This window comes from Mirounga leonina, unplaced genomic scaffold (genome assembly GCF_011800145.1).
Source record: "Mirounga leonina isolate KUSES-001 unplaced genomic scaffold, KU_Mleo_1.0 Mir_376, whole genome shotgun sequence".
In the NCBI taxonomy this organism is placed as follows: Eukaryota; Metazoa; Chordata; class Mammalia; order Carnivora; family Phocidae; genus Mirounga; species Mirounga leonina.
The window spans coordinates 7,633,437-7,648,409 of record NW_023270718.1 but is presented as its reverse complement, the minus strand read 5'-3'; the positions used below and the strand labels follow the sequence as shown (position 1 = coordinate 7,648,409).

At 42.2% G+C, this 14,973-nt stretch overlaps 2 protein-coding genes and 1 pseudogene across 4 annotated transcripts in view; 2 read left to right on the top strand and 1 right to left on the bottom strand.

The window, feature by feature from the left end:
• LOC117997798 (putative protein ZNF720) overlaps positions 1 to 14,973 on the top strand; it is a 166,431-nt gene that overhangs the window by 38,155 nt on the left and 113,303 nt on the right. The gene's annotated exons all lie outside the window — the stretch shown is intronic.
• Positions 8,226 to 9,038, top strand: LOC117997904 (microsomal glutathione S-transferase 2-like). Its single transcript, XM_034986453.1, has one exon. It carries the CDS (start codon positions 8,472 to 8,474, stop codon positions 8,907 to 8,909), a length of 438 nt encoding a protein of 145 aa, XP_034842344.1. The 5' UTR covers positions 8,226 to 8,471; the 3' UTR covers positions 8,910 to 9,038.
• On the bottom strand, positions 11,708 to 12,692 carry LOC117997859 (annotated as a pseudogene).

Below are 14,973 nucleotides of genomic sequence, written 5' to 3'. Positions count from 1 at the left end.
AGTATATACTTGCAAGCATACTATGTGGGATAATTTATTTGGTATTTTTCAATTAGGTCTTCTCATGACACCTGGGATTTTTACAAAAAACAGTCAACGAAAATGTATTCCATAACCTGCTACTGGGAAGACAGTGGAAGCTGCATCTTTGAGATCACAGTTAATGAAAGACTGAGAAGGAGGGCAGAAACAGTGTTATAATGGATATAACTAAACCAGGACCATTACCCTTAATCGAATCCTTCCTGCCAGAAGAAATAGAGGGTAGAAAACATTTTGGGGAAAATCCCGCTTTAAGACCATTATGTTTGCAGAACTCTGAATACAAAGCCTCAGCTCCTTTTTTTATACATACGTTTTCTCTGAAAACAAAAGCAGACATTCTGGAAAATTACCTATTCCATGCTGCAAGTAATGATTTGAACCATTTCAAATATAGGAGGTATTAATTATTCAAAGGTTTCTATAAATTAGAAATTTGAAGATTAAAAGTCTAATAATCGATTTCAGAATTCCCTTCCGGAGGGTTCATGATTCTTCTACCAACAAATTGTCTGTCCTATTCCAGAGTCCCTAATTTTGATACATATCGGAGTGTCTTTATCCAACCGTCACTGTTCAATAGATACCACATAATACATAATGTGGAGCAGCATTTTGTGTGTGATGAACTTTGGCTGGCCTTTTGTGAGGACTTGATCTTCAATAATTACCAAGGTGTTTATAATGGAGAAAAAATTTATGAATGTGATAAATACGGAAATAAACATTAACAAGGGTAAATCCTAATAAACTTTAAAGAACTCCGTTTCCAGATACCAGTATATAAAACAAATGCATGTTGGAAAGTCTTCTATCAAGCTTTAACCTTTTTATATGTCGTCATATCCTTCCTGAAGAGATGATTTACTAATGTAGTAAATGTGTCAGAGCTTTAAAGCAGTGTTCAAAACTCAACAGCATAGACTTCATACTGAGAAGAAACCTTACATATGTAAGGAATATGGCAAAGCCTTTACCCAGCATTCAAGACTTCCTGGACATCAGAGAACACATACTGGGGAGAAACCTCAAAAATGAAATGAATGTGACAAAGCCTTTTACTGGCACACAAAACTTTCTAAACATCAGAGAATACATACTGGGAAGAAATCTTACAAATGTAAACAATTTGGTGAAACCTTTAAGCATTGCTTAAAACTTCTTTGACATCAGAGTATACATATGTAGGAGAATCCCAACCCCTGCATTGTACCAGAATCAACTGTACTTATGAATGCAATGGGATCGCCTAAGAGGTATTACGTCTTCCCAGTAGAATTAAGCCTCAAATGATTTGAGATTATCTTTTCCAAATTTATATATTGTATATTTTCCTTCCTTTTGTAACTACTGGGACCTTATGACTGCTATAATGCAGATGATATAGAAGTATTATCGAGAGGGGTGCCTAGATGGCAGTCAGTTAGGCCTCCAGCTCTTGATTTCAGCTCAGGTTCATGAGATCGAGCCCTGTGTCAGACTCTACACTCAGTGCCCAGTCTGCTTGAGATTTTCTCTCCCTCTCCCTCTACCCCTCTTGCTTGTGCTCTCTGTCAAATAAATAATAAAGTGAATCATTAAATAAAAAGTATAATAATATAGCTATCTCACTTTTTGGTATTGCTGCCTTGGACCCCGTTTGATATAACTAGGCTGTTTGCAGGAGGTTTGAACTGACTTGCTCCTCCTGATAGCGAATATATTCGGTAACAGTCCTCACAGTTACAAGCTAGTGTAAGTTCCTGATATGACAACCCCAGCAGTCCTTGTAAACAAAAATCTCCATTCCCAGTATATTTCCCTTGTGCATTCTGTAGAGAAGACCCCTACAGAGGTTATCATACTCCACATATTTTGGTTTGAATTGTGCCTTCTAGACTTGCCCATGAAGTGCAAGGCGTGCCAACCACGGACCCTAATAAATGTATCTGCCCCAGTTCCTGCCTCTTTCTCTGCCTGCACTCCTTGACTCCATCATGTACTTGTCAAGGCATATCGTGTACATCCTCTAGGATCTATGAGTAATGAACTTGGCTATTTCATTTTCCTTGGTGTCCTTTTATTGAAACTTGACTCACCACAAAAGCCCAGGGACTCTACAAATGCTAGTGTAACGGGCGCCCGGGTGGCTCAGTCATTGAGCGTCTGCCTTCGACTCAGGTCATGATCCCAGGGCCCTGGGATCGAGTCCCGCATCAGGCTCCCTGCTCCGTGGGAAGCCTGCTTCTCCCTCTCCCACTCCCCCTGCTTGTATTCCCTCTCTCGCTGTGTCTCTCTCTCTCTGTCAAATAAATAAATAAAATCTTTAAAAAAAAAAAAAAGGCGCTCGGGGTGCCTGGGTGGCTCAGTCGTTGAGCGTCTGCCTTCAGCTCAGGTCATGATCCCAGGGTCCTAGGATCGAGCCCCGCATCGGGCTCCCTGCTCCACGGGAAGCCTGCTTCCCTCTCTCCCACTCCCCCTGCTTGTGTTCCCTCTCTCGCTGTTTCTCTCTCTGTCAAATAAATAAAATCTTTAAAAAAAAAAAAAAATGCTAGTGTAACAAAGTCACTAGAAATATACTTATAAGCCATACCTGCAGAATTGTAAATCACCATTTATAAAGTTTTATTCTATACTATTCTTTGTTCATGAGGTTTTTTTTGCGTGTCCTGAGCAAAAAAGATTCCCATGGCTTTGGTATGCATGGAATGCAAATTGTAAATACACAGAGCTTAAGATATAATTTAGGTGTAAAAGAACTAAGGAAAATGTTTGTGTTTGTATGTGTATCAACATTTAACTATTAGTAGACTACTGTTGACCAGAAACCTTACTGAGAACATAAACAGTTTGATCACATATTTGGAATGTTATTAGTAAAACCATGGGGCCACAACTCTCTGATCACAGAAGATGAACAAAACTGCTTGTTCAATGCTGGTAATCTGTATTTTGACCTAGGATCATACAGTGGTTTTGCAGTAGCTTATTTAGACCATGTTTGAACTTACTTAATTAATGAAACTCAATGTTTTGTGTGTGCGTGTTAATACTAATGTGTGGTGAATGATATGTTTTCCTTGCACTAATTTTAATCTACTCCACATTAAACAAAGTTGTACGTAAAGAGACTAACTATAATGTATTGTTGAACCTTGAACACTATGGGATTGAACTGTGCATGTCCACTTACATGTACATAGTTTTTATAGTACACTACTGTAAGTGTATTTTCCCTTTTTTTAAAAAATTTTATTTATTTGAGAGAGAGAAGGAGGGAGAGCACGAATTGGGGGAAGGGCAGAGGGAGCGAGAAAGGGAGATGCAGACTCCCCGCCAAGGGCAGAGCTCCATACCAGGCTTGATCCCGGGACTCTGAGATGGTGACCTGAGCTGAAGTCAGACGCCTAAACAACTGAGCCACCTAGTCGTCCCTCCTCATGATTTTCTTAGTAGCATTTTCTTTTCCCTACCTTCGGAGAAGTCAGATCCTGTCTTCCTGATTTCATAAATTCCTATGTAGTATTGAGGATAGATGCTGTTGGATGATAGAGATTCCTGTACTTTTCAGGCCAAAACCCATGGGAGTGGAAGGAGAGGGGTTGGTGGAAGATGCAAATGTTGTGGCCATACCCTTCAAATGTCACATGGCAGAGTAGTTGTTGGAAATGTAGAAGCCTTGTGGACACTGGAAGTATCAGGAAGGTGTGTGCTGTCATTTTTCAAAGCACTAGAATCTTAGGTATATGAGCCCAACGTCAGTCTGGTCCACTGTAGATGGATGTCATTGCAGTGAAGCTGATCCACAGCTGGTAGGAAACTCGGTTCTGCTTGAGCCCCATGTCGACTGTTATTCTTTGAGGTCTGTTCAAGGCACTGATTAGTTGGGGGACAGTTCACCAGTCAGAGAGAGTGAGCATTTCTGCCTCAAAACAGTCCACGTACTTTTTAAAAATAGATGTTCCTATGTTCACTCACAGCTCATGCTGCATTTTTAACCATCCTATGGGCAGCATGAAAGAGGGTTTCTGTCCGTTGTGAAAACTGATACCATGAAGTTGGGTAGTAGTAGGTTGTGCTCACATTTAACATTGGTACAAGTGAAGCATAATGATGCTTTTTTGGGTAGCTGTTTGTGTTCAGCTACACCATGAAAAGGCAGATGTGTCCTTATAGAAAAGAAGATGTATATTGTGTATTATGTATGTAATGAGTAGGTGGATGCTCATGTCTGATAAAATGGCTCATACACACTATGGTATACTCTACTTGTTCCATTTCTTCTCTCTGCTATTGTCTAGCAGCAGACATCGTGGTAACACTTGTTGTCATGGCCAAAGACGCTTGCCCCACCTTCAGGCATCAAACCATGTTCCATGCATCAAGGAGGTGGTGGTAATCTGCTAGGACTCAGGGAATTTGTTTTAGAACCACTCCTTTCTCTCTCAGAGCAGGCCAACCTCTTTCAGGTGCTTCTCTCTTCATCTCACTGACCAGAACGCTGTCATGAGGCCACTCTGAGTAACCACATATCTGTACACAGGTGGACGTGTGAGCTTGTTGGGAATGGCCAGCGTTACCTGAATGGTTTCAAGGCATCTGATACAAAGGACATGCCTTGCACTAGAATCAGATGTTATGAAAAGGCCCTGAAATCTAGAGTGTGCCTACTGAGATTCACAATAATTTTATCATATATGGAAATAAAGTGCTGATTCTTCAGAGGTGAGCATGAGGAGCTTTTTATTTTATTTTATTTTTTTAAAGATTTTATTTATTTATTTGAGAGAGAATGAGATAGAGAGAGAGAGCACATGAGAGGGTGGAGGGTCAGAGGGAGAAGCAGACTCCCTGCTGAGCAGGGAGCCTGATGCGGGACTCGATCCCGGGACTCCAGGATCATGACCTGAGCCGAAGGCAGTCACTTAACCAACTGAGCCACCCAGGCGCCCCAATGAGGAGCTTTTTAGTCTGTAGTCATTTATGTTCTCATAGTAGAAATCATCAAATGCAGATTCATAGAATTCTATATTCGACTCCATTATAAATTATAACATCTGTTTTTGGCTATATGTATTTCTATCCTATTTCATATCATATATATACATATACATTGATATATGTATACATATCTTATATGTATTCATATCTTAGTTCATCTTATTTGATGAAATATTTGAATAAATTCCAATTCATTCTAAGTTGGATTATTTTGATGAAAGAGTGTGATGAGAAGTGTATTCATGGGTGATCCCAGGAAGCTGGAGGAGGGCACTGAAGGAAGTGACATGTGGAAGATGAGGTAGCCAAGACAGACTATGTTACGGTACTATTTATTTATGAATACGGTAAATGTCTAGGTTGTGTGTATGTGTCACATAAGTAACATCACCACAGAGAGAATATCTAAGAGTGACTATCCGCATTATTCAGGAATGATCTTTGACTTAGTTACTGTAGAGGCTATCAAATTTATTTTGCATCAGAACGACCTGGACCACTTGTAAAATCTCAGATTTCCAGGCCTCTTCCCATGTTACCATTTCATTATTTCTGGGCTGGGCTGTAGTCCCCCCAATTTTCCGTTCTTAAAGTTCTCAGGTTATGCCAATGAGGCCTGTTTGGGGAACCTGCTTTGAGCATGACACTCTGGGGGCATCTTTATGGTTGGCCTCTTCAATGAAGTTGTTAGCCCATGAAGAATGCAGTCAGATATACAGATGGTCATGAATTGTTTTAGGTAGACTGTGGTCTTGGTTCTCCAGATGTGAAAGTGGGTCATGTGTAGGCTGGACTTCTGTGTTTAAACTCTGGAAGCTGGACCTGTGTACCTGGTCTTCAGTGCTCAGTTAAATACCCATTCAGGGTATATGTAGGTGTCCAGGGCTGGATCTTACACTCTTAAGTCTTAGACCATGGAGGCTGTTCTGTGTGAAGATTTCTGGATGAAGCATTGCTTGTCAGACAGAGGAGATAATCCAAGAACAGGTCTTCTGGAAGGGCCTCTTGTTGCTGTAGGTACAGGTTCAAATGTTGACTCTACCAATATTATATGATCATTAATCCTTTTTTTTAATTAAACTATTTTCATCAGTTATAAGAAAAAAAACAACCTATTTCTGTTCTATGAAGAGAAAAACCCAGTTCTTCCCTAATGTGTTTCTCTGCTCTGTGTCCCTCTTAGTACATAGAGCACTTCTGACACTTCTGGTCACAAATACAGAGTGGAGGTGCTTTCCCCAGAACAAAAAGCAAATCTCCAATACCATCTGGATGTCTTACGATTTAACTTAATTTGAACACTATTTACCGAGGTATCTTCAGGTCCCACAGTTAAGGGTTCAGTTCCACAGGACTGCCCTCCCGCCTTACGTAATATTTGCAGGCACTATTCACGAGCTCAGGCTATTACCCGTATTTGTGAATGACTGGGTATAGTTTAGAGATTCCAATAATGTATTCCTTGGGTTCAATTAGTTTGCTAGAAGGGCTTGTAAACCTCAGGGAAACACGTTTACCAGCTAGTTAACCATAAAGGTGGGCACCTGGGTGGCTCAGTCAGTTAAGCGTCTGCCTTCAGCTCAGGTCATGATCCCAAGGTCCTGGGATCGTGTCTCGCATCAGGCTCCCTGCAGGAGTTCTACCTCTTATGTCGTCATTATTTCCCTTTACTGCATGGGAACCAGGGCAAGTTTGAGAGGTTTTTCTCGGTCATCTGAATGTAGCCAAGTATTGTTCCTTTCTCTTGGTGTTATCCTAGACACCTTGACAGTTTTTGGTTTGAAACATTTTCTCCATGATTTTGGATGCGGATGTATTTTTAGTTCCACATAGTGTCCAGAGGTGTGTCCTTTGGCAACTCTGGCTCCTTGTCTTCCAGGCCATCACCATCAGTCCCAGAACCCCAGGTGGGCAAAGCATTAAGGAACAAACAGTCTCGCATTCCATTAGCCCTTCCAGTGTCCTCTGCTGGAATCTATAGGAGCTGCTAAATATCACCATTACCATGTTTGTGTGTTACAAGAAGATCAATAAATACATCACAAATGCTGTAGATAATTGGCACCTGTTCTGCTATATTTTGTGATAAACACGTGTAGACTTTATGCAGCATTCAGATGTACCTCCGGTGTTTTTTGTGTAGGATTCATTATGGCTGTCATTCTGTGCAAACACAAGCGTAGGGGCCAACATGTTCATAGGAACAGTATCACACCTAGATCGTCCCCTGAGCTAACACCTACTACATTTCTGTCCTGGAAAGCACCTTTGTAACTTTTTTTTTGATTTTTTTTTTTTTAATTTATTTATTTGAGTCAGAGAGAGAGTAGGAGCAGTGGGGAGAGGCAGAGGGAGAGGGAGAAGCAGACTCCCCACTGAGCAGGGAGCCCAACATGGGGCTCGATCCCAGGACCCTGAGATCATGACCTGAGCCGAAGGCAGACGCTTAACGACTGAGCCACCCAGGTGCCCCCACCTTTGTAACTTTTTATACCCTCTCTGCCGTCATTGTAATGTTTCTCTTCATCAGACCACCTGGTAGCAAGTGAACAACTTGGCCTTGATGGATGTATATTTCCCAACTGCCAGGCGCCTTTATTCTCTTGGGTGATGACCACTGTATATCCAGGTCCTTCTCTGTATCCTGGAGGAATTCCAAGACTTCCTCATCTCATGAGAAAATGTAGTCTGTTTTTGTCTATGTCAGTCATTTCTATATTCATGTCTCACAGGGTGTTATGTACAATTACAAGCCAGTCACATTGTAGGTAAAATTGTGAATAAAATAGAAAATCTGTTTCAGGGGCGCCTGGGGGGCTCAGTCGGTGAAGCGTCTGCCTTCGGCTCAGGTCATGGTCCCAGGGTCCTGGGATCGAGTCCCACATCGGGATCCCTGCTCCACGGGAAGCCTGCTTCTCCCTCTCCCACTCCTCCTGCTTGTGTTCCCTCTCTCACTGTGTCTCTCTGTCAAATAAATAAATGAAATCTTTAAAAAATAAAATAAAATAAAATAAATAAAATAAATGTTTTATGGGGCGCCTGGGTGGCTCAGTCATTAAGCGTCTGCCTTTAGCTCGGGTCATGATCCCAGGGTCCTGGGATCGAGCCCCACATCGGGATCCCTGCTCAGTGGGGAGCCTGCTTCTCCCTCTCCCACTCCCTCTGCTTGTGTTCCCTCTCTCGCTATGTCTCTCTCTGTCAAATAAATCAATAAAATCTTTAAAAAAAAATCTGTTTCAGTAATAAGAAATTACAGCTGTACAATGAATCCCTTGTAATTATATAATTATCCATAGGATATGTTGTATTAATGGTCCCAGGAGATAAAGGTTACAGTTCAATCAGTAATGAAACCGTTGCTCCTGAAATAAAACAGACATACTCGAAATACATTTGAATGTGGGGATTTCAACAAATAGTTCCCTGAACCAGAACCTTCCATGTGAAAGATGGCTGGGCATTCAATCTTGCTGGCTGCTGTCTCAGTCCAGTCGGCCTGTCAACAAAGTTATTTTGCTTTGCATGTAGGAAAGGCAAGATTAAAATACGAAGTCACACCTCTGGCAGTCTCTGGGTCACCAGAGTTTGAAAGAATATTTTGTGCACAACAAAACTGTGTGGAGTTTTACCCCATATTTCTGATTACATTGTGGATGGCTGGATGGTATTTTAATCAAGTTTTTGCTACTTGTCTGGGTCTGGTCTACTACATACGTCGCCAGTATTTCTGGGGATATTCAGAAGCAGCTAAAAAAAGGATCACCGGTTTCCGGCTGAGTCTGGGGAGTCTGGCCTTGCTGACGGTCCTAGGCGTCCTGGGGATTGCAAACAGCTTTCTGGATGAATACCTGGACCTCAATGTCGCCAAGAAACGGAGACACTTCTAACGTTCCCCCCTCCCTTTGCCGAAATGCTTGCAGAAGCTATTTCCACCCTGAAGGTCATGTGGGGTCAATTGATCAATTCTTAAAAAGAAAAAAAAATACATTTGAATGTGTGGGGTTTTTTTTTTAAGATTTTATTTATTTATTTGATAGAGACAGTGAGAGAGGAAACACAGTAGGGGGAGTAGGGGAGGGAGAAGCAGGCTCCCCGCCGATCATGGAGTCCGATGCGGGGCTCGATCCCAGGACTCCGGGATCAGGACCTGAGCCAAAGACAGACCACCCAGGCGCCCCATTGAATTTGTATCTTTCAATATAAGATATTTTACTAACATATACCTGGGCATGGGGTTTTGAAGACAGTTCCACAAAGATGGTTAACGTGTTTGGTGGTCCTTCAACAAACTGGCACTCCTGATCATCAATGCCAAATCTGTAAGTTTTAACGAGCATAGGCTTAAAACCTGCCACACTAGGTCCTGCCTTAGTACAACCTCAGGAAGGAGAAGATCCATTAACAGTGCAAGGTTAAGACCCACAACAAATCTAGAATCATGAGCACAACTACAGCTACCTGTAACCCATGTTAACTGAAGTAGAGGCTTCTTACTCCAGAGAGCCCTGCCCAGGGACAGGATACATCACACCTGCATCAGAGGATGCTGCTCCACCAGGATAGGTCTGTGCTGTATCTGATGACCCCGACGAAACCTAAGGTTTCCACTACCTGTATCCCTATGGGGGCATCAATTCAGTCTCACTGGGGACATACTCTCCAGTATCAGGGACTCTTTGGAATATATAGGGATGTCCTGTGTAGACTGTGTAGAATTTGAATATGTTTCCCATTCAGAGAAAGTGGAGTGAGTCATCCAGGGTCCTCTCCTCCCTCCATAGAAGAAATCGCCTTCATGGTCCAGGTGGGAGTCCCTCCTGTGGTTAAAGAACACTGAGCAGGTGTAGAGATGCAAATAGATAGAAACTGATTGTTTCCGTGGCAGTCGAGTCATGATCCATAACATCCAGAAATTTTTAGAGCAAATGGGTACATTTTTGAATTCAGGATTGTGGAGTCAATGGGAGGAAGCAGTGGTATACCGGGGACTTGACTTCAGTTGAGTCAGTTCCCTCTCTGTGTTGTGGTGTGAGTTCTGGTGTCACCTTTGATGGGTCATCTGTGGACCAAAGAATTCTTAGTAGCAGTAACATTTATTTTGCATTCTTGTAAGAATAAAAGCTTTCTAATATAATTGCCCCTGAAAATGCTAAGTGTTTATGTTAAGTTGCTTTTTATTTTATTTTCTGAAATAGGAATGAGACTAAATAGATTAAAACAATATGAACTCTGGGCGTTGAATTTCTCTGGGAAGGCTTAGGAATGACAGGCCTAGACATACCCCAGAAGCAGGGAGATCAGAGCCTACAGCCAGCTCCCTCCCAAGCCCAAACCAGATCCACCCCCTTCTGAGGCTGTGTCTAGGTCTGGCCTGGCTCTGGAGCTCCTCCCTTCCCAGGACAGATTGGAGATCCGATTCTGAGTGGCTGTTCCTTTCATCTCTCCAGGGCTGGTGCTCACAATTCCCAAAACCCAGAATCCGATAAATGGGAGCAAAGGACTAAATATTTTAGCCTTCATTTCTATCATTAAATCGTGTGCTTTACCAGCCTTTCACCCAGAATCCTGTTTTTCATTCCTGCAGATTGAGTAGTTGCTCAAGTAACAAAACATAAATCTATGTATACATTATGACATGATTAAAACAATCTAGCTAATTAACATGCCCATCACCTCATAGTGTTATGATTTTTGATTTCTGATTTTTTAATTAATTTTTGTTGAGAATATTGAAGATATATTCTCTTAGAAAATATCAAGTATAATAATAGACACAGAATTATCTGTATTCACCATGCTGTACTTTAGATCCCCAGAATTTATTCGTCTTGCATAATTAAAATTTTGTACTATTTGACCAACATCTCCCACTTCTCCCTCAGCCATGTCCTGAAATTGCAGTTCTACTCTGCTTTTAGGAGTTCAACTTTATTAGATTCCAGATATAATTGAGATAAAGCAGTATTTGCCATTTTCTGCGGCTTATTCCACTTACAATAAGATCCTCCAGGCTCACCTACTTTGTCTGAAATGGAAGGACGTCTGTCTTCTTTTTTTAAGACTGAATGTTGCATCCATATATCTTACGTATTATTGATGATACATAATATATTCTATGATATATGTATTTTATATCTTAAATAATATTATATAATGCATATATGTTATATTTTCTTTAACCACTCCTAGAATGCAGGAAAACTACAGGGAGATGACACTTTCTATTTGCTAGAATGACTAAATTTGAGAAAAAAATAAATTGTTAACACCAATGTGGAGGAATTAAAATGACCATACGTTGCTGATGAGTGTGGATAAAGTACAGGAAAACTGGCATTTACTTATAAAGTCAAACATTGTCTATCCTATAATGTGAACACAAGAATGAAAACTCTGTGAACCACTAATCTACCTTTCTGTATTTTTCCATTCATCCATATTTTGTTCCTATTATATAAAAACTTTTTTTTTTTTTTTTTTTTTGCTGGGTACAGTATACTTTATTCTGGTATATGATAAGGTAGGGCTCCCCCAGCCCCTCCCCTTCTTCAGGGGGTCTGAGATGGTAATTGGAGGTCAGGAGATTCTCAGTGTGTTGGGGGATGACTTGGGGCAAGGACTCCCCAGCCACTGAGGGCCTCTCTCTTCCTCTTGATCTTGCTCAGGCTGGTGGTCCAGAGGGCTCTTAGTCCTTGGAGGCCACGTGGACCATAAGGTTTGGCTACAGTTGCTATAGCCAAATTCATTGTCATACCAGGAAATGAGCTTCACAAACTGGTCATTGAGAGCAATGCCAGCCCCAGAATCAAAGGTAGAAGAATGGGTGTCCCTGTGAACGTCACAGGAGACAACCTGGCCTTCAGTGTAGCTGAGGATGCCCTTGAGAGGGCCATCCAATGCCTGCTTCACCACCTCCTTGATGTCATCATATTTGGCAGCTTTCTCCTGGTGGCAGGTCAGATCCACAAATAACACACTGAGGGTAGGGACACAGAAGGCCATGCCAATGAGCTTCCCATTCATCTCAGGGATGTCCTTGCAGTGCTGGTAGAATCAGGGATAATGTACTGGGCAACCCCTCAGCCATCATGCCACAAATTCTCAGAGAGGCTGTCCATGGTCATCTGGGTAGCAGTGATGGCATGACGTGTGGTCATGAGTCCCTCCATGATGCCAAAGTTGTCATGAATGACCTTGGCCAGAGGGGCCAAGCAGTTGGTGGTGCAGGAGGCATTGCTGACAATCTTGAGGGAGTTGTCATATTTCTCATGGTTCATGCTTATCACAAACATGGGGGCATCAGCAGAAGGGACAGAGATGATGACCCACTTGGGTCCAACATTCAAGTAAACCCCAGCCATCTCCATGGTGGTGAAGATCCCAGTGGACTCAACAACATACTCAGCACCAGCATCACCCCTTTTGATGTTGGTGGGATCTCACTCCTGGAAGATGGAGATGGAGTTTCCATTGATTATAAGTTTCCCATTCTCAGCCTTGACTATGCCGTGAAATTTGCCACGGGTGGAGTCATACTGAATATGTAGACCATGTAGTTGAGATCAATAAATGGGTTATTGATGGCTACAATATCCGCTTTGCCAGATTTAAAAGAGCCCTGGTGACCAGGTGCTCAATTGGCCAAATGTGTTTACCCCAACCGTCACCATCGTGTCTTGGGGATGCGGCTTGCACTACCAGAAGACATGGCTGTCTGCTGATTGAGGGGGAGCAGAGAGCCACAAACTTTTTTTTTTAATCGATAGGGAAACAGGAGGCAAAGCAGATAGGTGGGTCCCAGTATGTACATCTTTGTGGTTATTATAGGACATCTAGTGCCCAGCTCGCAGGGCATTATGGGGATGAAATCATATATGTGAAGTTGCCCACACAGTGCACCCCATAACTTCCTTGTGAACAGAAAATCAGTGCTCAATCAACATTGCAATAATCGATATATACACGTTGTTTTCCAAATAGAGACTTGCTTAGACATCAGTGCATTCAGTAGTCTTCTTTCTGTAAACTTTTTTTTTCTTTCTGTATACTTTAAAGTGCTATGTAAGATGTGGTCCTTCAGGATGGTGATTGTAGTCTTTGTTGGGAACCCACAGTAAACTCACAACAGTGAAAAGTAAATAGTAAATTCTTTCCTGGGAACTCCCCAGGAGTTGTTTGTGTTGACGTAGATGGTGGGTGTGGGGGGCTCAGGTGCGCTGTGCCTGCATTCTCTAGTGTAGCCACTAAACGAGGGTCTCCAGGAACAGCATCAGCACTAACAAGTACTTGGGAAAGATGCCAATTCTCAGACCCCATTCCCAACCTGCAGAATCACCATTTCTTCTGTGGGACCTGGAACACCGAATGATTTCTGTGCACATTAAAACTTGAAAGCACATCATTGCTTATCAGCCTGGGTTTACAGTAAAGATCCCAGGGTGAGTTTTAAGAACCACCATCACCTGGGCCCTCTGCCAGAGTCTGTCTATTGGTCAGGGTGAGAACATCAGTGCTGCTTTAACTATGTGCTTCAGGTGCTTCTCGGGTAGACCAGGGTGAAGCCCAAGGATTCGAAGGTATATTTGTGAAAGTTGACTTCAGCTTTCATTTGAAGAGAAGGTAACAGACTGGTCTGGAATTGGAAGGGGCAGGTCATTGCAGCCCACGTTCCCTGTGGCAGGATTTGTGGCTGTCTGTGGGAGGGGAAGACATCTGAAACCGGGGAAGGAGAAACTCACACGCAAATGTCCACGTAGGAGCTCTTTTTTTCTGAATCTTTTCCTGTGACAAAGTAGAGGTTGGCCTTTTGTGCAGTTCAAGATCCTTCTGTCTCTGAGCTGATGATAGCAGGTAATGAGGCCGTGTTGAGGCCTTTAAAGGCATACACGTGTGATTTCTTTACATAATATCACCCGAGAAAACAATCAAGAGCAAGAGGGAGAGGAAGAAATGGCTGCTTCTCAGGTAAGTTTCGTCTTGACTTAGCTCAGGGCAGTGTCCCCATTTCTTACCCAAATGCCATGTGTTTAGAATTTGCACATTTACTTCTCTACCTCTTGTCCTTCCTAGCAAATTTGTTTTGGACTGCAATTTATCCTTTTTTTTTTTTTTTTATCTTTTTGCCTTGATTGGTCTTTTTTTATTTTAATATTTATTTATTTGAGAGAGAATGAGAGAGAGAGAGAGAGCATGAGAAGGGGGAGGGTCAGAGGGAGAAGTAGACTCCCTGCTGGGCATGGAGTCCGATGCGGGACTCGATCCCGGGACTCCAGGATCATGACCTGAGCCGAAGGCAGTGGCTTAACCAACTGAGCCACCCAGGCGCCCAACCATTTATCCTTTTAATGATAGTCAAAGTCAGCCCTTTAGGATATTCCCATCTTACATCCCTGGGGCCGTCTCTCCATTCTCTCCAACTGGGCTTTCTATGCAGCATGAAGAATTCCTACCATGAATTCATGACCTGCAAGTATTGAAAATATTCCCTTTGTGACAGATCAACATGGGGATGTGTTGATACCCAAGATCCTCACTGGGGATTTGTTGGGTTTTGGAATCTCAATGAAGGAGGAAATATGTAATATTTAGATTCTGTCTGGGTGTAGCCTGAGTCTATATAAACTGAACGACCATGAACAAACAATCCAGGTGGCTATCAGGCCCAGAATAAGTCTGTTCTGAAAAAGAAAGCCTTGCTGTCTAGATTGCTTCAACGAAGGAATTACTATTTGAAATACGTGAAAGATTACAGGATATGGGAGCTGTCTCTGGCTTGAAATCTCGTAAAACTGCTATATTTTCATGATTGGAATCATAATATGATTTGTTTGTTTTGTAAACTTTATCACAATAGTAAAGAGTCCTCCGTGCATCAGGCCACTGATACGTTTGTCTTGTTAACTGATGTTAACTTTGTTCACTTGGTTCGGGGTCTTTCTGCTAGATTCCCCC